At 38.5% G+C, this 24433-nt stretch overlaps 1 protein-coding gene across 3 annotated transcripts in view; it reads right to left on the reverse strand.

The window, feature by feature from the left end:
* The window catches only part of ACSS3 (acyl-CoA synthetase short chain family member 3), a 95279-nt gene that overhangs the window by 49619 nt on the left and 21227 nt on the right, over nucleotides 1-24433 (reverse strand). For all 3 annotated transcript variants that reach the window (XM_032999733.2, XM_042793428.1, XM_032999735.2), the window contains 5 exons: nucleotides 19554-19688; nucleotides 19109-19249; nucleotides 16619-16699; nucleotides 16439-16534; nucleotides 3835-3986 (listed from right to left, as the gene is read on the reverse strand). In XM_032999733.2, coding sequence (XP_032855624.2) covers nucleotides 3835-3986; nucleotides 16439-16534; nucleotides 16619-16699; nucleotides 19109-19249; nucleotides 19554-19688 — 605 coding nt within the window. The remainder of the gene's footprint in view (nucleotides 1-3834; nucleotides 3987-16438; nucleotides 16535-16618; nucleotides 16700-19108; nucleotides 19250-19553; nucleotides 19689-24433) is intronic.

Raw genomic sequence — 24433 nt, forward strand, 5'->3', positions numbered from 1 at the left:
ATGAAACAGTACAGCAAGAGAGAGATGGCAAAGGTTATTAAATGTCCAACCTAACAATTTTTTAACAGTGCACTTAAAACTTCAAAGCACGTCAGTGCACCTGTTACTGCAATCATCTATCACTGCAGTGCAGTTAATGGAGAAGAAAGATCTTAAAACCTGATAAATAAATATGTCCTAAGCTGTTGTTCTGAAAACCTACAATCCTAGCATAAAATTCAGTGCAATCAAGCTTTTAGGCCCTATTCAGAAGTCTAGCAGAGTGGACTTGAAGTATCACCTGATACAAGGGACAGATCAAGGTCCCTAATGGCCCTGACACAATCTAAATTGTTTGATACAGAGTGTACATTTTGATGTCACTCCAAGCACAAAAGAAACCACATCTCCAAACCATTTCCTAAAAGCAGGAGTGTTCACATGGGTAATAATCTGAGCTGCACTTTTCCAAATTAAAAGATCAGATAAATGTTTTTAATTCTGGTATGCATACACAAGTTTTTTTTCTGGCAAAGCAAAACTCTGTCTGCATCATGTTAAATACGATTTTTTTCCTGAAAAGACAGTGAGGAAGGTTTGTTTGCACTTTTAACATAAACTAGAAATAAAGAACTCTTATTAATTCTTAATGCACCTGGACTGCAGACACTTAACATATAAAATAAAGAAATAATATTTTCAGGTCTTCTGATTCTTCTCCATTGACGTATTTGTTCATTTTCCTCCCTGAACAGATTTTACCTTGGTTATGAAAATCAAAGCACTGGAGGTTTGGGTGACATAGTCAAGAGACACAGAACACAAAACTGCAGCTCAGCAGATTCTCACAGTATGGGTGAAGGGGAGCTCCACAAAGGCTCTTCATGAACACAGCTCAGGACTCCAAGAGCAATGGCCATACATGATCTACAGCGGCACAAAGTAGGGGGTAGCAGGCAGAACTGCATAATGTACTTCAATTGTCTTAAATTCTGGGTCTTAATCACAAATCCTCCAGCAGCAGGTGTGAGATCAATTATATGAGAAAGTATTTAGTTCTAACGGGTTTGAATTTGCTACTTTAATTTCACATCCTCTTGTTCCTGTGTTATGAGACAGAAAATGAGAATTTCTAATCTACTTTATAGTCATTATTTCTCCACAGTTTTTATGCAGTCTCATATTTCTTTCTAAAGCAAGTGCAGCAATATTTGGTATCAGATGAATAAATGAGAATCTCTAGATTCTCTTGATATAAAATGGCAGAGCATGTGCAACTGCCCAAAAGTCAAGAAAGCCAAGTAGGCTCTGGGAAACAAAATGCAAATTATTACTTATACGTTAATCTAATCTGCTGAGTTGTTGCCCCATTTCATGCAAAACTGACAGCTGTCAATTGTTTAGAAATCAGATATAACCACTTCATAACTATTATGTCTATTAAAGGATGAAGTGTGATTCGAAATATGGGAATAATTAATGTCTTGGGTTTATGGAGTTAACTTGTGAAGATGAGAAGAGATTCCAAAAGCTGAACAGAATACGCTCAGGTACTATGAGGGTTGTAGAATTTGGATGTTACTTGTTTCTCAAACACAACAGGCAGCAACATGATCAGACAGCTTGCTTAGCAGCACTGTGTGCTATCAAAAGCTGGGTCTTTAGTTCCTCTAGTAATGTGTGGTTGAACGGGGATTTTATCATACAGTATTATAAATTAAACACCTCTTTTACTGTTAAGCATGAGCCATGTTTAAGACATAAGTGGCGTTTGGTGTCACAGGCAAACAAATTTCAAGATTTTACTCTAATAGCCAACAAGGAATTTGAAGCACACACACTAGAACCTTTGGAAATCTCACATAAACAGAAATTTAACTTACGTAATTTCAAAAGAATGCAAGTCTCCTAATAATTCAATTTATTCCTGTAAATCAAGAACTCCCTTGTATACTGGAATCTGGCATTGCCTACAAACTCTGTACCTTATCAATAATTGTCTTTTTTAACAGGATTTTTAAAAAGTTACATTGACCTGTATCAGTTTTTTGATAGAATTTTTCAGGAATAATATATACCACAGTGGAAATCTCTTTCAGAACTGCATTCCTGGACATGTGTTTTGGAGTCTCTAAACTAAGAATACATCTTAGCCCAGGTAGCAGAAAGGCATCTCATTTCAAAGATTCTGTACCATATAACAGAGAATAAAGTATCATAGATCAAGTAAATGAACTAAAAGACTGATTTCAAACTGAAACAGACAGAATTCACTTGACCTTGGTTGGAAAAGTCCATCCAAGTAACACCCAAAAGCAAGGATTTTCCTAGAATGGAAATTTTAATCACCTGTTGGACTAGATATTAAATGCTGTGGTAGAGAGTTTAGTAAAGAGAAGTCACGTACCAGGAAATTACATGGCCCAAAGCTGAGAGACTTATGAGACAACTAAATCTGCAGACAAATGGAGAAGCTCATTAACTATGCAACTGAATAGGAATGATGAAATACCTCTTCACATCTGGGGCAACTGATACCAACAAGAAGACTCTTACCTGAAATTCTCATTTGGCCAGAAAATGTGACAACTTACAGAGCAGGTTAGCAGACTTTCCATTAAACGAATACTCTAAAGACAGACTAAGTCATTTTAGTTATTGCCTAAAAAATGCTGAGGAACAGCAATTAAATTTTCTAGCATCTGAATTACTTTTTTGTCAATAAACATCATAGAAGAACAGTGCACTAGGGTCTCAAATGAGGTTGGTTCCTATTTCAAGAAGGGGTAGGGATTTATGATAGCACTCAAAACAGATGGAAGAAAGTAATGATGAACTTGTAATGAATATCTCAGGAATAAATCCAGCTTACTAATAAATAAAACTTTCCTGAGCAATTGAGAACATGGAGGTCTAATGAAGCTACGTGGCTTTGCATCTTCCCCTTCTCCTTCGACAAGTACAATAAAAGATGTTCTTATGACTAAATACTGCCTACACAGTCTGACACAGTCCTTGTTTGATGCTGAGAAAATTATTCAAGATTAGATGTGGTCCAAAACCACATACTTCTCATTTTTAGATTGTTTGCTGTAAGATACAGAAATGTGGTCTGTAGAAGTACTAAACACTCACAGATGCAAGTCAGTGTGAGAGGCATTTTATGAATATAATGTTACTAAAACATTTTAACCATATAATGCTAAGAACCCTGAAATAGTGGTAGTTCAGTGGCTCAGACTGAATATGAAAAACTAATAGAAGACTTTGACCTTAATCTCCTTGTGCCTCTGCTCCCCATCTGCAAAACACAAATACCACTCTCTCATCTCACAGGTGAGATCATCATCTGTAAGGATGAACTCAGTCATGATTTTAAAACATGCTGATTGTATAGTGATATACACCTTAAAAACAGTATGAGATAGCAATTAGCTCAGTCTTTGAAGCACATAACCATAAACAGTAACTAAGATATAGGGAGATAAACAAAGCATTGACTAGCTGCTGATTAAATGAACACTAAAGATCCCGTGCAATCAATGAAATGAGAGGTCATGTGGGAAAACAGTACAGGATCATGCAATCCAAGACCATACTACAGGGTATAAGAACAGTGGAGTAAAATTAAGGTTGAGCGAGCAATCCTAACTCAATAAAAACCTCTTAATCTTAGTCATAATCTCCTCCAAACTATCAATATAAATTTACAAGCAAATACATGTACACCCAAATTGTCAAGAATACACTTAAATTCTGCTATACAGAGGTGGGCAGAGCCCCAGACACTCTGCTATTCTTAGTTCATCTAGCCTGTTTCTGTAAGAAACTGCTTCCAGTGTACCCTTAGTTCACCTTTTCAGGGAGTACTGCTTTCCCAGGGCTGCCTCAGGGTCCTGCTGACGGATTGCTCTAATTGCAGTCGGTGAAGTAAAGAAGGCAGCTACTTCATGCTCTGCTAGCACACGGAAATAGGCACCAGCATCTGGCGTTCCCACGGGCTTCCCCTATGGAGAGAATAATTTAAAATGTCACAAGATAAAAATACCTCATAATTCTTTGACAGTTCAAGGCTTGAACACATAACAGTAGTGGTAGCACAGCAACAGAAGTAATTTCAAGTAAGACTTTAAAGAAGGCTTTGTTAAAAATAATAATACTGTGACTGTATTCACTCGTAGAAATAAATTCACAAGCTTCGGGCACAATCTCTCGCATGAACACAGCACATACTAGCTGCTACTTAGAAAAATAGGACAAATGCACATGTGAATGAAAAGACTGCCACAGAGAGCTGTTATACTGGCAGCAGAGGGAGTCATGTCTACATCTACCCTTATTGCGAAGCAGCCTGTAAAACACCCACAGTCCCATTGAACTAGGAGTCCCCAGGCACAGTGGCACTGCAGCTGTATGCCCATACACAGGCCTAGGGGACATAACGCCAGCTTTTTCTTACCTAGTAATTTCCTCCCAATGCTGGCAAAATTCCCATTTAGCTGCTTACAACTGACTTCTTGGAACCTTTGTGCTGCCACCCCACATGAAGACTAGAGAGAAGGCAAAGATCCTTTTTCTGTTTTAGTGTGCTAGCAGACTGTGTTTTTGTTTGTGGCTGGTTTTTTTTTTTTTTAAGCTAAAGATTGTATTGAGCTAGGGAGCATAGCCAGGAAAACTATAAACAGAAGTAATCAGATGTGACAAACTGTCCAACAGTAAGTAATAATAACAAAAAATAATCAAAAATATTTTTCTGTGGTGCTGCAAATATGAAAAGTAGTCAGCACAGAATCAATATAAACACAATCTTACTGTATGTAATTACCACAGTGCATGAACTGATCCATACATATTCTGAAAGTATGAAAAGATGATGTTAATGTAGAATGAGCTTTAACTCTACAGATATTGCCATAACCTTTTCACTAGAAAGGCCACACTTGGAACATGAACTTTGACAGAGCACACAAATTAGGAGAGATTATCATACTGCAAACAGAGTTTTGTCAGCACTTTATGAAAGAAGCCACTCAGAGGAAGTTTCACTACTGAGACATCACCATATTACAGCAGTTCACCAGTCATGAAACAAATTCATACCTTCACCATCCTTGTGTAAATGCAGATTTGGAACAAATAGATTAATAGGTCCAGTGGGGAAAAAAAAAAAAAAAAAAAAAAAAAAAGCATATGAAAATCTAATTAATACTCTTCATTTTACCAAGATGTAAAAAGAACAGAGGTATTTTAATACCTTGAAGAATTTACTAAATTCAGTATTTTTATGCTGATAACGAGGCACTAGTAACACAGTAAATGCCTTTATGAAAACACACACTCATCAAGTTAGTTGCCCCATCCCAACACAAAAAGCAGCAGGCTGGCTGAGATGCAGGCTCACAGCTATTCATCCCTTTCCCTCTCTTCCATCTGCCTTCCCCACTGCACTCTTCCCCAGGCTTGCTGTGCATCCAGCTGTGCCTGAACACTGGCAAGAGCACCAATGAACCATTTGGCAGGTTTAAAAAACACAGAACATCTGAGGTCGGATATGTACCATTGGTTTTGCAGCCCTATGGTACGATATTGATGGTGAGAGGAGTGCTGGAGCAGAGGATCACCATAAAAGGAAGGAAAAAAAAAAAAAAAAAACAACCCAAGACAAAACAGAATGCACAATGGAAAAGACCTTTTTTTTTTGGAAGGAGGGAGCAAGTGGTGAGAAGCAAATGAAAAGAAAATAAACAAAAGAAACAGTTCCAAGACCAAGTAGCAGGGAAGAATATCACCAATGCCAAAACCTCTCTTTTTGCTAATAGCCTATCTTAAATTACCAAAATGAAATGCAAAACAATGCTATTTGCTTGCTGAAAAAGTGAGTTATGTCCTTTTTTTCTGTCAGATAATGCTCAGTTCCCAAAGGAAAAAGTATTTCACCAGACTGTCTTTAAGCATCATCCTTGCAGACTTCCTCATCACAGCTTTCATGTGTTCATCAGTATTTGTTCATGAACCTATTTATCTGAGTTGATGCCATCTCCCTATAATGTTTGCTATACCTGCAAATCTGTAACCATCTGGTCAGGAGTTCAAGCCCACATCACTAACACTAAAACAAATGGTCTGAGACTCTGAAAAATTCCAGATTTCCATAAACTTCTCATTAGCTAATTATGCCATTGAACTAGTATCAATCATCTTAGACAGCAAAAAACCTAGCTGGGGAGCAATCTGAAATTGGTTAGTCTGCCAGCAATAATGTAGGCTTTTATTTTTAACCAAATGGAAATGTCCAGAGCCCACAAAAGGGCTGTCTGGCCCTGAGCACACCCACTCCCCTCCTAGGGGCTTGGCTGCTGGTGCTCAAGAACAGGTTTGCCACGGTGCAGCATGGATCAGACCACTAACACTGAGTCGTGAAAAGAGCTGAAAGGAGTCTCCCCTTCCTCGGGAGGTGATTTACGCTCGAATCCTCACCCCTGGTCCCTGCCCAAGCTATGCCGCAGCCATGTCTTTACCTCATACCTCCAGCAAGCCTGAGCCTGAGCCTGAGCCTGAGCCTGAGCGCATCTTCAACCCAAGCAGCTAGGAGCTGCTTCAGGAGCCTATGGGTAGGCATGCAGGGCTCTGACAGGTTGGTATTTATGTGTCACTGGTAAACTGCAGTAGCTTTGGTTTGGAGAAGTACCATTCTCAGATCCAGGACAAAAACAAATAAAACACAAACAGTGGAAGGAAAGAAACAGAATATTCACCTGACAGCTGATAGGAAATAATACTTAAAGAATAAGGCGACACTTAAAATATTAATTTAGGAAAAAAAAATCTGGCCCAGTTGTAAAATATTCTTACTGATTCTGCAGAAAAACTTCTCCAAAGTCTTGGCAGCTGCTCACAGCTTAACAAATGCATAAACAAATACTGATATAAGCAAAACAAATCTGAGACAGTGCAAATTAATTTCAGAGCCCCCAAAAATACAAATAAAACTGTCAGAGAGAGTTCTCATTTCATATACAAAAATTTTAAGAAATACTGCAAGATGCCATGAGAAGCTTATTACCACATGCAATTTTGATTTTTAAAAAGTTAATAATGTAAACCAATAAAGCACAGAGTAATTAAGTTCAGAATATGCTGACAGATTGCTGAGTCAATCAGGGACTGTGAGCAAATGAGATGCTTCCACTGGATTTCTGCAGGGTTCAGTTCAAGACCTGTTGCTATTCAGTATTTACATTACTACTGGAGATGAAATTTTATTTTAGAAGTTACTGGCAATCATATGTGTGGTTAGCAGGAACTGACAGCATGGTAAACAAGAACATGGCAGTCAAAAAGAGAGTGATCTGCCTCACCTAATTTAAAAAGGAAAAGTAGAAACAGACACTTCTTGTATCAGCTAGAAAGATTCAAGTAGAAAAGACTTTCTTTTAATAACCTACCAAGAGACTCTGAGACAAGCAGACGGATAGGAACATCTTTCTGGAAGTACCTAGATTTAGCATGTAATTTATCAGATGTCTACCAGCTGAGCAGACATCCTGAGGCAGAATGTGCTGATGGATAATACATGATTATGAAAGAAGATTCATAGGCAGCAAGAATGATCAAGGGGATAGAGAAGTTCGTTATGGAGAAAGTCAGAAACCACTGAGATGGATTACTTGAGGAAAAAGACATACAAGAGGACCTATAATAAAATAACTACAATGCACCGGGTAACAGCACAGCAATTCATTTTCTGTCTGACCTCAAACAACAAGGGGCTCTTCAACTAAATTCAAAATTATGAGGAGGAAATTCTCTCTGCATAGCAAATATTATACATGGGACTCATTGTCACTAAAACCTGCTGATGCCAAAGCACACTGAAAATCCTGACATATCAGGATTCAAAAGAATATGTTAATAGAGGCATTCATCCTTCTGCTGCTGACCTTGCTGCTAAACCTCCACTAAGAACTCGAGATGATACGTCTTAATGAATTCGGTCCACAAATACCATCAGTATGAATGATGGCAGAAATATCACAAAACTGGCAAACTTCAGAGACTGCTTGCTTTGTAAGCTGATAATGGCTTACAAGAACTGTAGAAAGGCTGGATGCCTCCAAGAAGTGTGCCAAATGAGACTAATTTTAAACCTGTTGCTGTTGTATAGCCTGCAGATTTGCTGCAACAGCAGATTTGTGTTCACTGCAGTGTACCCTGAAGATCTGTTGGGGCCTGAAGTACCCCAGTGAGTGTTGTGAAGAAGGCTCCACATGCACACCAATGTCTTGATACAGGACTGTGTGGGACAACAGCTCCTTCTCTGTCCTAGACCACTCAAATGAAGTTCTTACAGGCAACCTCTTCCTTACCCTAGCTCTAATTCAAAGTCCCAAAAACTGGAACTACAATGCTGCCTCTCTCCTGACATCACAGGATCACAGGTAGTAGCTAGAATTTCTCTTCATGCTCCCCTGTTGATTACAGCTTGCAATCCCATTAGCAAGAGCAATCCAGAGCGGGCTGTGAGACTTCAAGTAGCTTATTTATAGCTGAAGTTTCTCATGCCTTGGAGAAAAACAATCCAGGACAGGTTATTAAAAAAACAAGCAAGCCTTGTTTTATTCAGAGGAATTCATTATTGTTTTCACATTTCTAACAATGGTGTCACAGCAAGTAAAAATTAAGAGCATATAGTTTCCATAGCAATTGTTAGAATGACAAGTTGTTAACTACTAAATAATTTAAAAATAAACAAATCACTTTAAGAAGTGAGAGTATGAAGTCAGCACAGTTTATATTTAATAGTGGTTGTCCCTAGGCAAAGATGAGGTGTTCTTTCCCCACACCTAAACAGCATATTGATACTTCCTAGCCCAAAACTCATCATTAGACAATCATTTACAAAAAACTTGGACTACAGATTTATGAATATTCACTGTTAAGACAGTCTTCTGAGCAGAGGAAAAATTACACACTATTCCTCTTTGTAAAGTTTATTTTTCTCCCTGTGTGTACAGAAACATTCCTCTTCTCATTTTTAATCCTCAAAAAGATGACACTGATTTCATGAACTCTGTCTGAAGACTCAATTGGTGGCATCTCAAAGAACGAAAAACAGGAAATGTACTATTACTGTTTAATAATGTTCTCACCATGAGCAAAATATCACAAAGTGGACATGTAGGTCAACCAGATATTAACTCTGATTTTTCTTTAATACTCACAGTTAAGGAAACAGGATTTTTCCTCTTTGTTTTCCAAAACCAACACATTTTAAATTCAGAGATCCTTTATAATGACGATAACCATCTTGATCCCCATGTATTTACACAGAGATAAAACTATACTGTAAAATGACTATGTAACAGAAACTGCTGGAGGAACTCATCCCTTTCCTCCCTGTTCCTTCTTGTCTTACTCTACACCTGTTAGAATGAAAACCACTTCATTGCAGTAATTATTTTAATGATTCTCTTCTGCCAAATTTATGCAACAATTTTAATGTGGCCCAGTGTATCAGTAGTCAAAAATAGCTACTATGAAACTATCAAAGCCTTCTCCTTATCTCCAAGAAACTGCCATTTTTCTCACACTGCTTTCCTCTTCTACTTAACTGGTGTGGTGGTGAGTTAATCCCTTTGGAATGAAGAAGCTAATTAACACCTATTAGGTGTTTAAACATTAATTAGACTATAGTAATTTAATACTCAAGCTAATATGATATTTGATTCTATAAATGTGCATTTCTGCTACTGGGTAAAAATTTTGCTCCTTGTTATTCAGAATATCAGAGAAGTCAACCACAGTGATCTCCAGCCTTAAAATTCTATTAAATTAGTGGGGTATCACAGGGGTTTTTCCAGACAAACTAGAAAATGGAACTCTTTTGTAACAGAATTAAACTTGAAAAAATATTTCTTTTTTTTTTTACTATTTCTATTTTCCTAGTGAAAGTCATTTGTAACTGGAATTCTCTGTTTAATTATTTTTATTTGTAGAAATCCTCAAGCCACTGAAGCCTCCAAAACTGAAGCCTCCAAAACTGAATACCAGAATTATACTGAGCATCTGGAGATAAAGTCTGAGATGGGGTTTGAAAAGTATCCAATATTGCATAAATTGTGCAAGTTATAAAATCAGCCTAGAAAAGAGCTCAGTTTCTTTCTTCTCCAGATTTCAGCTCAACTCACACATTTAGTGTCGGTATACTCTGAATAGGTACATTATGTGTCCACCGCCTCCAAAGTTTCTTGATTAAAAAGCAAAGGAACTTAAAAGACCTTATTATTCATAAAACAGGATTCTAAAATACAAAAAAAAAAAAAAAAACAGTGTTTTTTGATTAGTGGATAGAACAATTGAATACATCAACTGAAAACTGTGGACAATTAAATACATTTAGAAATATAAGTAATGCACATGAGGGGGGAAAAAAAGAGATTACTATCTATATAGGTATACTCACATAGCATGTAGACTTACCTTTATGAACACTCATCTGCATATGGGAATGTACATGTATGAACAAATGATCAAAAATGATCTTTTTTATATGTAATACAAGAACACTGCAGTGATCTCTTTCTTTCATAAGTAATTAATTGAGAGCCTACACAACTTAAGATATTGAAATCAATCCCAAATTATTTAGTGAACCTTTAGGAGTTTTCATGGATGTATCCATTCTTGCCCTACATAAACAAACAACACATAGGAAGAATCTGACAAGCATAACCTTTGCGATGAGCAAAATGTATAGGACAGCTGTACGGTTTGTACACATGTACTACAAAATATCACAAATTCACCTCTGCATCTGGAATTATTTGCAAATTCAAGTACACAAGTATATAGTGTTAGTTCTTTTGGACATTTTTATCTTTCTTATACAAATGTATGTATTTGAACATATGAACTGCAGTAAATTTACTGTACTCCCTTTTCCACATGAATATATATTTAGTTACTAAGGAATCCTCTCTGTAAGAGTCTATCTCATGAGTTTAATATGTTCTCTCACTTACCTGTTCCTCTTGAATACTGCCTTTTTTTCTTTTCCTAGGAGTTTGCCCTACTGCTTTTAAACAAACACTTTCCTCCCTTTTTTTTAAAAAACTACTTGATTACTTTTAGTTTGCAATGTCCTAGAAATAATCTTGCTTCCTAATGTCCTTTAGAACTCGCATGTGCACTAAGAGCCAAGCATCACTCCTGCAATCAGCAATCTGACACTTGTCATTGACTCAAAAGCTTTCAGAAGTTCCAGTGAGCCGGTTTTTAAATCCACAGAAGCAAGTGGATTCCACCAGATTAGCACACTGGAGACTCTTCAGAAAAAAGATATGGATAAGCAATACTCAAATAAATGGCTGATTTTTATGGACATAGTTGCACTGTCGATATTCTCTGCATCATGTATTTCAATGATGTATTCATTGCAAGCTTTCATGCTGAACACTGAAAGTAAGCATGTCAGTAAACTTTATCTGGACAAAAGGTACACTGAGATTCAATTTAAGAATAACCATTTGTTTAAGTTTGCTCCAGCTGCTGCAATCATTGGCTGGGAGCATTAAGGCATGTGAGCTTCTCAGCTGTTTGTGGAAAAAAAACCCTTGTGCTTGTTGTTAGCACTTTGTGTACTTCGATATTTAAGAAAAAATACTTGTTTTGCAAACCCACTTTTCTGATAGATGACTGAAAAATCAGTCCAATGCCTAGAAGCTAAAAGCCAAAGTTATTTGCCTCAGATCCTACAGATCACAAAATTATATGGAAGAAAAACATCCTGACAAAAGCTCATTTTCTATTTCATAGAACAACTTAACACACTGCTCACAGTCTTTCCATGAACAGAAGAAAAAGTAAACACTTTTAAAAGTTAACCACAAGTTAAAAGTTAACCACAAAGACAAAAACAGATTTCAAAACACATTTGTAAGACCTCAAGTTTTGCTTTGCTTTTAAACACTGAATTTTGTTTCTTATTTTACATTTTTCTATTACAAAAATTATAAACAAAATAATACTGTACAAAGCAGCATACACCGGTGTCACCTAAACACAATCTGCTGTTCTATGAGAGATTATCAATTTTCTTCCTACTACATCTACTGATAAAAATAAACATAGTACCATGTGAACATGAACACAAGCACATATGGTGTCACAGACTTTGTTTACACAGCACGTAGTGAAGTGAATTAGAGCAGATTAGTAGATCAAACCATTTAATGCCAATGCTCTTACCTCTCCCATTAGATGTTATTTGAGGTTTATTTTACACTAGACTTAGTCTTGTTCACTGGACCAAAAATGCAGCTCAAAGTTTTCTGATGGAAAGGTACCCTACAGAGCTCTGCTCCCTTGATGGAAGGGACTTCTATTCTAGGAAGTGTCATGCTGTCCCTTTTATCTGTTTCATGTAGATGACAGCAGCATGTCAGTTCACATATCACCAGTAGGCTCTACGATAAAGTTTCTACACCCTCTATCTTCCATATCTCTGGTCACAGAAGCAAAACAAGTATCAGTGCCTTCTTGTCAAGAAAGGACAAGATCATTCATTATGTTCTCAATGCCAATGAGCATCATGAGAGATGCAGCATACCCCTCTGCCCCACACTCTGACAGTGGTGCAGCACAGGGCTAATTTAATTGTGCTTTTACTGAATGCATAACGGAACCACAATCTACATTTGGTCATCTGAAAGACACTGGGATATGTGGGGCAGACACTGTGCAAATGTTTCCAATACCTTCCAAATTCAGGTTGTCTCTTTCAGTCTGAACCATCTGCAAGGACACCTCTGAGACCTTCCTTCAGATTCAAACACTGAGCAGGGCTTCTGCAGTACCTGTATATACAGTTCTCTGCTCTCTTTGTCATAAGTGGGGCAACCAGCATTGCACTTGTCTCAGGACTTGTCTGCTCCTTCACTGAAAACAGCCATCAACCCACTGAGTATTCAGGAGTGCATGGAGTGGGATGGAAAGAACACTACTGGGCATCAATGTCTATCTGGCAAATGTTATGCAATGATTAAAAAGGAACCAATTCCCAATACTTCTCCCTGTCCTCAGTTTTCTCCTCCTCCACACTTGTGTGCTCCACACTCTCCCTTGCTGCACTCAATCCATTTGTTTTGAGTAAACGTGGCTAATTCAACTGTGCTCTACCCAAGCCTGCAGTGCCCCTCCCTTTATGACCCTTCCTGAGTGTGACTTAAGGCAGAGGAAGAGATAATATATTGCCAACAATCACTACCTTCACCACTGCATTTCAAAGAAATGGTATCATGCTCAATTGCAGGGCAGGGATAGGGTCTGACAGGTGACCAGAAGTACCAGCACCACTACCACCATGGGGTAGGTCCTTTATACACTGCATTTGAGGACAGGAAGAGACATGTGGCTGGAATTTTACGCAGAAACGTAGGAGGGCTATTATCAAGGCATGTCACATCCATGACTTACGAGGTTGTCAGAACTGTGTCTGGCACACAGGCAGAGCTGGGATGGTGCAAGTGGGCTCTGATGGAGCTTGTTGCTCCACAGAACTTCCCTCACAGCTCACAGCCCTTTGGGAATCATCTCTCAAGGCACAGCAGCTTTCACAGTTAATCCAGAGACTTATACCGTTTCCAGAGCTCTGCAACCAGAGTCCTAATTCTACTAGAAACCTCCTAAACACAGTCCCATGCTCAATACATGTACAAGAAAAGAGTACACACACTTACTCAGGCAGGCATCCAGACTGCTGATTTTGCAGTTCCCATTGCCTGCCATGGCAGAGAGGGGATGTTCCTGTGTGTAGTTCCATGTGGGTCCTCTGGAGGTTGCAGGCATGTAGATGTGTGCAGCACTGTAGGCACACTTTTCCCTGGACTTTTCTCCTGGATCGCTGCTCCTGGGACTAAAGGTGTGAATGTCCTCATAAGCAGTGGGCTTGGAGGAGTGCGCTCCCCTCCCCTGAAGCTCTGTTCAAGATCTCTGTGGCAGGGGCACATGCACTGTGACACCTCTGAAGCATGATTTTCCCACCTGACCAAGAACATAGTCTTCATCTACTTGAAATAAACGCAGCACTGCTTGTTAGTCCTCTCCTACTCTACAGCAGGCTTGACATTAGCAGTAGGGTCGTGCATCTGCTGCAGAAACGTCTGGGCCTTTCAGAGCATACGCTGTTAAGCTCCAGGTTGCCCCTTGCTCGATATTCTGGGAGGCCAATGCAACAGTTGTCACTATTGCAAAATGCAGCAGTAGGAAAGGAGGAATAATTTTAAGAAGGTTGTAAGAAAGGTGTTGTTCATAAAAGTGGAAAAGCAAAAGAAACAGGACTGGTAAATAGGATAGAAGCCAAAGCTTGGGAGAAATAAAGGAGCAGCTGAAAGTCTGCACAAGCAGACATCTGGCTATCATTAGTAAATATGAAGCCACACATAAGCATTTGGCCCTTTTGCATAGCACAAGCAGTACTTCAGAATAAGGTGGGAGGTCTTGACAGTTTTAAAGCTTTCTGTTGGCACATGTATTTTCCATTTGTTCTAGAAAACTTCACAGCAGTGCAGTCCCACTCATTGGATCCTATCCTTTTATCCCAAGTGGCAAAGCTTCTGTCTTAGCTTTCTCTGTAAACATGTCATTCATGTCGAAAACCACTCTATGAACCAAATCAATATGGGACAACCAGAGGACTTACTTCAGAACTGTACTACTGCTATGATTTGAAATATCATGTAGATGCACTCCTAATGACCACTGCTTTTCTAGACTTGAGGATCCTTGACTCACTTCAAGAGGTGTCTTCTGCTTCTGAGAATCTCACTTACAAGTTTAGAAAGAGAGTGAACTTCCAGCAATAAAGTATATTTCAGACTTCCAAAACAGGATGTAGCAAGCCATAGCCAGTTCTGTAGTGTCTGATGCAGTGGCATCCAAACAATTTTGGAGGCAACCTCCCCTTACTACAACTGTCCATGCTGCTTCATTATCCCCAGGATTCAGAAACATATTTACTCAAAATTCAGGCACACTCCCAGCACCAGCTACCCACCAACAGCAGTGTATAAGTTCATAACGGTGAATCATATCTCAGCCGATACCAATTTAACTGGTTGTGCAAACAACAAACGATTCTTTTGATAATGCCTGTTCCTGAAAACATTAACAATCCAATTCTGTTCTAGTACGGTCATCTTCAGTTGCACAGTACAGTAGCAAGAAGACAGAGAAAGTCTAATTGTAATATCCATTTCCTTATGCAGAACTTCTGCACCTATGATGGTCTGTAAAACGGTGTGTTTCCACGATGTCATGCTGACTCCCCTGCTCCAGAAGCACTGGGTACAGATGGTGCTCTAACAATTGCTATACTCACAGTGTCATCAAAGGTTGTTTCATGTGCTTGTTTATGCCCTCAGTATCCAGTATATTCACTATACTTCTTGCAGTTCTTGTATGCTCTGAGTTACCATTGGATTTCCCGTAATGGTTCACATGTTTCTAACTACCATTATAAATCAACAGAAGTGATCAGCGTGCCACAGCAGCAGAGCTAAAACAACTTCGGCCTCTGGGACCATTGAAAAAGACGGAACAATTACTAGGTGGGCATCATGCTGAACAGTGTTGCAGAACCTGGGATGTACCCAGAATTCTTAATGTCAGGTAAATGCAGACAACAAAGTCTCAGCACGTTTAAGAGCTAACAAAGTCGATGCTTTTACATAAAATATCTTCCACTGTCACTGATGGATACTGGATTCACTCCCTGAAGAAGGGAGAAGAGGGTTCAAGGAACACTGTATCTTCTTGACTGGTAATTAGAGAATCAACAATAACTTCTGAAAAAATAACAATGTAACACAGTGCGATGGATTTTTGAGCACCAAAGTTAGGACACAGCAGGCCACTCTAATTGGACTAGTTTCCTCTCCACCCCACTGAGTTTCATCCCCCAAGGAGAAGGACCAAGCCTTGAATATCATCTGAGTCTTGGCTTCAGGTGCTGTGGTAGAGGGAAGAAACAAGTTTTCTTAAAAGTTCTGGCTCCAACCACAGAGGTCCCAATTGCCTCCAACTCAGATCCAGTAAGAATCTGTCATCTCCAGGCACACAAAACAAAACATCCTCTCCTTGGTCCATAATAAAGGTAGTCTAATGGCCTGTGGTTGAAGCTTCAGCAACACAGGTACGCTCCACCATCTACCATTTCCAGGTCTGTTTTGGAGTTCCTTGCCTCACTGACCACCAACAGTCATACAGATGAAGCAGACAAGTTTGACAGACAGTGAAATACATTTTCCTTAAGAATTACTGTCATAGATGGGAAAGTATAAACACTGAAGATATACACACAATTTAAACATGTGTAGCATGAAGAATAGACAGGCATAAACAGGATCATCAACTGGAGGAAACGCTGCCTTTTCAAAGGCTGGCTTTTTGGAATGGACCATACCTCATATAAAACCGTAGTATTCCCATGAAGCAGGGGCCCATAGCAAATGTAGGAATGACCAACAACCCAGCCTAAATCAGAAGCTGCCCACCACACCTAAAATGAAATAAAAACATAAATATAGCGAGGATTTTTTCAGATGAGTTCAAAAACATTTACATGACATTTAAACAGAATTACCTCGCCAGGTTTAAGTCCATATACAGCTGACATTGTCCAGTTCAGCATAACTGCATAGCCACCTGTTGGTCTGACAACACCCTAAATGAGAAAATTTTAATATTTAAGATCATTTGAAGGACGCAATGATATTCCTGTCTTCAGTGAGATTTTGGAGTTTTAGCAGCAATAGACTTAAAGTTGTCTAATTCAAATACCCTTCACTTAAGAAAACAATCCATTCCAACAAGTACATGCTTGTGCAAGCATTCCCACTGAAGAAGTAATTTTGGAGAACAAACAAACAAATATACAATAAAATAAACATCAAAACCAAGCCCAAGGCCTAGATGACAATAGTTTTCAGAAAACAACTAACAAAACTAGAATTCTCTCAATAAAACTGGATATACAAATATTTTGTCAATATACACTGACAAAAAATAAGAGATTGCCTATTTACCTCACTTAAACTGTGGCCATGTAAATGCTAGGCATGTTTTAAATTCATTGCCTAGTATCTCTGTATCATCACTGAAAAAATAGGAGCAGCTGTGGAATAGCCGATCCCTAAAACAACTGGGGTGAATTACTTCCTGAAATGTAGCTCTCTTTCTGCAGTGACTCCTTCTAAAGATGTCAGAAAATTGACTTAAACCAGATGTCTATTTTTGAGACCTTTAATATCTTGCCTGAGGTATACATACAAATGCAAAATGAAGAACATCCCAGTCTTAGTCTAAAAGAGGGATTTGAAAATTAGAATGAGAGAGTATCAACAGCATCATGCACCTTGGTAAGCCAAAAACCAGCTCTGTAACACTGTTAATAGGAAAAATTTTGAAAAATTGTGTAGTATTTGTATGATTAATATACATTTCATCATCTTCTAGTACACTATTTCTAGAAGAAAGAACTAAGTAAACTGTGTCCTGAAATAAAATTCAGATGAGATTCATCTGACCAAACAAATTTCTACAGTGCAGACATTACAATGCAGCTACCTGTGCTAGGCATGGAAAATTCTCATTATGTAGTTAATGGAATGAAATAGGCACTGTCAAGCCTTGTGCAAGAAATGAGGGATTGTGGAGACATATCAGCTCATTAAAATGGAGACTGCCACAGCAGAGAGTGGTTAACTAACACTTCACAAATTTCAGAAAGCAGACTGCCTTTGTTAGTCTCAGCTTTTAACTTAGTCCCTGATCTCAGATTAACAAAAGTTTTGTTACGAGGATAATAAGTGAGTAATTTTACTTGCATTTAAAAGAATTTGCTTGCATTAAAATTTTACCACCATTTTAAAGCAAGTTCCTTAAATGAATAAAAAAGCTATTTTATTCATTAAGTTATTCATTGTAGCTCAGCACTAGTTGACAATCTCCCTCTTATAAGGGTGATTCATTCAAGGTGTCTATAGTTTTCTGGCCACTGTTGGCCACACTGTTCACTGTGTTGGAGAGCCAACACAGTGAAGTAAACTTCTGAGAACTTTTATCTCAGAGATACTATATTTTGAAACTAACAGTCAAAGAAAACACCTGTTACAACAAAAGATCTTCTCTTGGACCTTTTGACCATATAATTAAATAATTCAAGATACATATGTTGCTTTAAAGTGCCCACATTCAAGGCAAAAGCAGAAGACATTTTTTCTCAGCAAAATTGATGTTTGTTTTCCCTTACTTCCCCATAGATTCTGAACTTTATAAGCCACATCATTAAATAATTTCCTGGTAGTAGTCTAAATACTGCCATATCCAGGAATGTGTCTCTGAATTTGTGGTGGTAAAACCATCACCAGAAAATTATATTCAGCTTATCTTCTACACTTTAAAAGAGAATTGTAAGTACCAAGCAAACACTCAAAAGTTTGCTTTTAAAATATTTTAAAAATAGATCATAAATACTTATTGACATTTGAAAGCAAACATTTTCAAAGAACGCCCTATGTTAGTTTTTACTTACTCAGTCTACTCTTTCATTTTCATTTGAGTTATGTTCCCAGAACTATTCAGTAATATAAGCCTTCAGAACATGCTTAATTCCATTTAATCTGTAATGTCATTCACTACATCTTATCTATGGGAAGATGAGCTAATATGTAAATAATGAATAAGCAAAGACTATTCAGCAATACATGCTATCCCCACAAGTGATATACTAACTAATCTTGCCATTTATTGACTATACTACACTTATCTGAAACAGTTAGAACACAGAAGATATTAAAGGATATAGGACATTCTGCTGTCTGTAAAAGTTTATACTGTACAAACATTTTGAAGTAAATGAAGTTTATCTTTATATTACTACTATTTAAATAAACAAATATGAATTTATTCCTAGACACTGTCTTTAAAGTAGTGAAATGTGAATAAATGAGATTAAAACATTTCTAGCAATTCTTATCATTTATAGCACTGGCAAACATTTTCAACCTTTTTAATTAAGTATCTTCTCATGTGGAACTGCAAACAGACACTTCGACTATAGATAGTCCTTTACCTTGGGCAAACCTGTTGTTCCGGATGTATAAAGAATATAAAGTGGATGGTCTGAGGGAACAGAGACACATTTATAACATTGTGCTTTTGCAAGCTCTTCTTCCCAGTCAAGATCGCGGCCTGGGACAAGAGGAACATGGCCCTGCCCATTGAAAAATGGAAAATTGTCAAAAAAAAAAAAAAAACAGGTAGAAGAAACTGAATTGGGTCAAAAACTATGTACTATTAATTTTTTTGTAAAGTACTATTCAGTTTTCTGTATAGTAATCTCTCTGCTGTTTTAGTTCTACTTACTATTTAGATCTTATGAATATAAAGTTATCCCATAAAATTCAAAAGCAAACTACAACAGATACACTAAACATTTTACTTGTAAAAGAGAAAAGACACATGCACTACATACACATCTGAAAGATGACATAAAAGCACAACAACTGTACACCCACCAAATTAGGTCGCTTGTAAATGAGAACTTTATCAGGTTTGCTCTGTACCCTTGCCAGTGCTCCTTCTAGGAGGGATATGTATTCCACTTTCCTTTTCGGTTCTACTCCAAAACTTGCTGTTACAATAAGTTTGGGCTAAAATAAAGAAGTTAGATTGTTAATATATAAATTTGCAATCTATTTAATATATGTAACCTAATAACATGTTTTCCATTAAATTCTTTGATTAATGATGCTCAGTGCTTATATCTATCTTCAGATAATTAGAAACGGGTCTAAATCGGTTTTCTGAGGAAATCAAGTTTGTGTGATCTTGCTGTCCATGCATCTGTTTTTTGTTCAGGAACACACTAGTAACTTCTGACACTCTTTACCATTGTAAACCAAATTTGAGTCAGAAATCAACAGCACTCAGTTCTTGTAAGTCACACAAAAATTAATGAACAGAGAGAAAAACCCATCTCTATCTTAGCCCCTCCATTAAGGAAAAGTGTTACAGTGACGTCAACAATTATCGGTCCTTTCTAGCCTGCTTTCTAATTATCTGCCTGCACCCAATGGCATATTTCAAAACTAGCTGTAGCACTTTGCTGGCTCTTTTCCAGCCTTCAATTAAATGGCACAGGAGGGAAAAGAGGAGAAAGAGGAAAAGGAAGGCAAACAAGAAATGCCAGGAAACTAGAAATACAGGAAGAGAATAAGCTAAAGTCATAAGGCACATGAGGAAAGTAAAGCTAGAGTCTTTCAAGTGATGGTTGCAGGATTCAGGATTCAAAATCACTAAAAAAATCAAGATTTCCACAGTTCTGGGTTTTTTTATAATAATTTCTATTTCAAATGTGGATTTAGCATCTTTGTCATTAAATTAACTTCAGGTTTTATGTAAGATTTTCTAAATCAAGAAATCTGTATATAAACTACTTTGACTTACATCCCAAGATCAGTATTTTTATTTCTTGTATTTCAGGAAATAAAAAGTAGCACCAAAGAAGCTGTGTTAGAACATTTTAACTGGAGAAGAATGAGTCTTCAATCTCTTTGCTTTTGGGATTTTACAAGCATATGTATCTTGATCAAGATAGTTTACTAATTGTACGCATTAGCATAAACGTCATTAAGTAGGCACAAACCACAATGCCACAGTTTAGGCGTCATTAAACTTAGCACAGAAAGCGCTAATTAAATTGCTATCTTGTGCAGTAATAAAATGTCTCCTGTTCAAATCTGCCATTCAGGGAAGTTTGCTAATTTCTGTGTATTCAAAATAAAGATTTCAGGTGGGCTTTCAAATTTCAGCATTTGTCATCTTTCTCTTTTGGAATGCACTGATTTTAATAAAAGACAATACAATACAATGCAGTTAAACTGAAACTTCAGCTGGAGGTTACCCTGAAGTTAGGCTGTAACTAATGTAAGATATTAACACAGTTCTATTCAGTTGTTAAGATGAAAGATTTGTCAACACCAGTTTTACAGTCATTTGTAAATGGTGCCACCTCTGCTCAACAACTGCTTTGTATGCAGTAAGGAAGTCTAAAAATAAGCAATACTGAATTGGCAAAGGTGATGTATTTCCTAAGCAAGTGTTGCTACTTGGAAGAATTATGCACCACTCTGTGTAAATCAAAGGTCCATTGCTGGCTTTAAGTGCCGTTTTCTAGTTGTTTACCTCTCTGCCTATTGACATTATTTCCCCTGCATCTCTGCCCCCATGTTGCTTTTACACACCCGTTTCCAACCTCCTGTAGTCCTCCATGTAGTCCTGCATGACAGGATTAGATAGAAATATAACTACTTTGAAGGAAAACCAGGAAAGTTCAAAGGTTTTCTGGAGAAGGAGTGCCAACAACAGTGAGTTTTAGGAAAAAAAAAAAAAAAAAACAAAAAAAAAAAAACAATATGAAGAACTGGAAAAGGGAAAGGGACAAAGCAAGGCTCAATAGTGCCAGACCAATAATTTTACTCTGCTGTAAAGACTACTACCACGAATTCTTCTATAGTCTCTAATAGCATACAAGGCAAAGTTTAGAAAAGGCAAAAAATATATTGTATAGGGCCAGCTAATAAAGCTGCAAAAAGCCAAAATCGAAAACCAACTCATTTTGGAGCACAAAATGTCAGGCATGTCATGAAGATGATTACTGAGACATCCATCACTCAGACCCTCAGCATTCAAGACACAAAGCTCTCTCCTCTTCATGCCCCAGCCACATATCTGATCGCAAGCCTGTGCTCAAACTTACTGCACTTCCGTTGTGCCTCAGTCCTCTTTAGAAAAAGTGACATGCATTTTAAAGAAATCCAGTGCTGACACAGTCATTATATAGCACTGCTGCACCTGCTGGTACTGCACTGGCTTTGTGGTTAGATGGCCCATGTCAGACTGCCATGCACATTAAGTGCTGCCAGATATATATTATACAGTGCTCTGAAGTAAGAGGCCTGAATCATACTATAGAAATGGTTAAAGATAAAATACAAGATAGTGCTTTCTAATCTACAATAATTATTCCAAAAATAAACAGTGCTTCAAGACAAGAAAAGACCAGATTGCAACTATAATAAGGCAATTGTACATTCTAAGTATCAGCAGCTGAACTTGCTGCCTAATCACTCAAAAGATTTGATCATCTTATAAGGAGAAGTAAGGGTAACCATTCATAGTCATACCTCTTCACAGGAACTATGTCCTATTCAGAATAGACTATTAAAAAATATGAGCTCATTCTTTCAAGGAGGCCTTATTAAAACTTCCAAATGCGGCAACTGCAAGTAAGTGAGAAATACAGTATTTCTGACCTCAATGAAAGATAGTAACAGTTTTGAGTAACTTGGGTGTCTTGTACATTTTGTATTTCAAAGGATTGTTGTTCACTTGCAAATCACAACACTGCTTTAGTGAAGCGTCTTCAAAAAACACATCTGAAAAACTCCATTACTTATATTTTATTTTGCAGGGTTTTGACTTGAAATCTAAGAAGTCCTCTGGAGTTGCTATAAAATTATTATGATTCAAAAAACATGAGAAAATTTGATTGTTGAAGACATAGCAACTACCCTATTAAACAGGCATATAAGGATATTGTTCTAAGTTGCTTTCTCAGTTTTCCTAGTTTACTAAGAAACAGATGTTATGTTTCTTTCTCAAAATATAGCTAATGTCCGTTCCATCTGCTGGAAAAGCAGCACTGCGAGCTGTAGGCAATCCAGGACACTCCTGGAACGCACTGAGGATAACTTCTTAAGCCAGATAACAGACAGGCCTACCAGAAGGGATGTGGTACTGGACTTGCTGGTCACCAACACAAGTGAGCTAACCAGTCAAGGTTGGAGGCAGCCTGGGCTGCAGTGACTGTGCACTGCTGGAGTTCACAGTCCTGAGGGATACGGGTCAGGCAAAGAGGAACGTCAGGACCCTGAATTTTAGGAAAGCAAACTTCCAGCTGTAGAAGGGGTTAGTCAATAGAACCCCCTGGGAAACTGCCCTCAGGGACAAGGGAGCAGAACAGAGCTGACTGTCACTCCAGAGTGACTATTTGGTGGACATGGGAAGATCTATGGATGCCATCTATCTGGACTTCTGTAAGGCATTTGACATGGTCCCCCACAACATCCTTCTCTTTAAATTAGAGAGATATGGATTTGATGGGTGGACTGTTTGGTGGATAAGGAATTGGTTGGATGGTTCCATCCAGAGAGCAGTGGTCAACAGCTCAATGTCCAGATGGAGCTCAGAGAAGAGTGATGTCCCTCAGGGATCTGTATTAGAACTACTGAGCTTCATCACTGACACAGACAGTGGGATCAAGCACACCTCCAGCAAGTTTGCAGACGATGCCAAGCTGAATGGTGAAGACGATATATGCCTGAGGGACGGGATACCATCCAAAGGGACCTGGACAAGCCTGAGAAGTGGGATTATGTGAACCCCACGAAGTTTAACAAGGCCAAATGCAACGTCCTGCACCTGGGTCAGGAGTAATCCCTGGTATCAATACAGGCTGGGGGATGAAGGGATTGACAGCAGCCCTGCTGAGGACTTGGGGTACTGGTGGATGAAACACTGGACATGAGGTGCCAATGTGTGCTCGCAGCCCAGAAAGCCAGCCATATCCTGGGCTGCATGAAGAGAACTGTGGCCAGCAGGTCAAGGGAGATGATTCTGCCCTTCTACTCCGCTCTCGTGAGACTCCACCCGGAGTACTGTGTCCAGCTCTGGAGCTCTCAGAACAGGAAAGGCATGGATGTGTTGTAGTGGGTCCAGAGGAGGGCCACAAAAATGATCAGCGGGATAGAACACCTCTCTTATGAAGAAATGCCGGGTTAGCTAGGGTTGTTCAGCCTGCAGAAGAAAAGGATCTAGGAAGACCTTATCGCAGCTTCTCAGTACTTAAAGGGAGCTTATATGAAAGATGGGCACAAACATTTTATCAGATCCTGTTGGGATAGGACAAGGGGTAATAGTTTTAAACTAAAAGAGGGCATATTCAGACTAGGTATAAGGAAAGAAGTTTTTACAATGAGAGTAGTAAGACACTGGCACAGGTTTCCCAGAGCAGCTGTGGCTGCCCCCTCCCTGGGAGTGTCCAAGGCCCGGCTGGACGGGGCTGTGAGTGACCTGGGCTGGGGGAAGGTGTCCCTGCCCAGGGCAGGGGGGTTGGAGTAGATGACATTTAAAGGTCCCTTCCAACCCAAACTATTCTATGATTCTATGAAAGTATCTAGTTTTGATATTGCAAAATTCCCAGATTCAGGTGAAAGGAAAGATGACAAGAAATGCCTGTTCCTACACTCTATACCACTTCAATGCAATTCACCACAGAGTATCTGTAACCTGCCAATACCTGACAAGAGTAGAAATTATCAGCTGCAGGAGTTTG

The sequence above is a fragment of the Tyto alba genome, unplaced genomic scaffold (genome assembly GCF_018691265.1).
Source record: "Tyto alba isolate M040663 unplaced genomic scaffold, T.alba_DEE_v4.0 Super-Scaffold_2, whole genome shotgun sequence".
Lineage (NCBI taxonomy): Eukaryota > Metazoa > Chordata > Aves > Strigiformes > Tytonidae > Tyto > Tyto alba.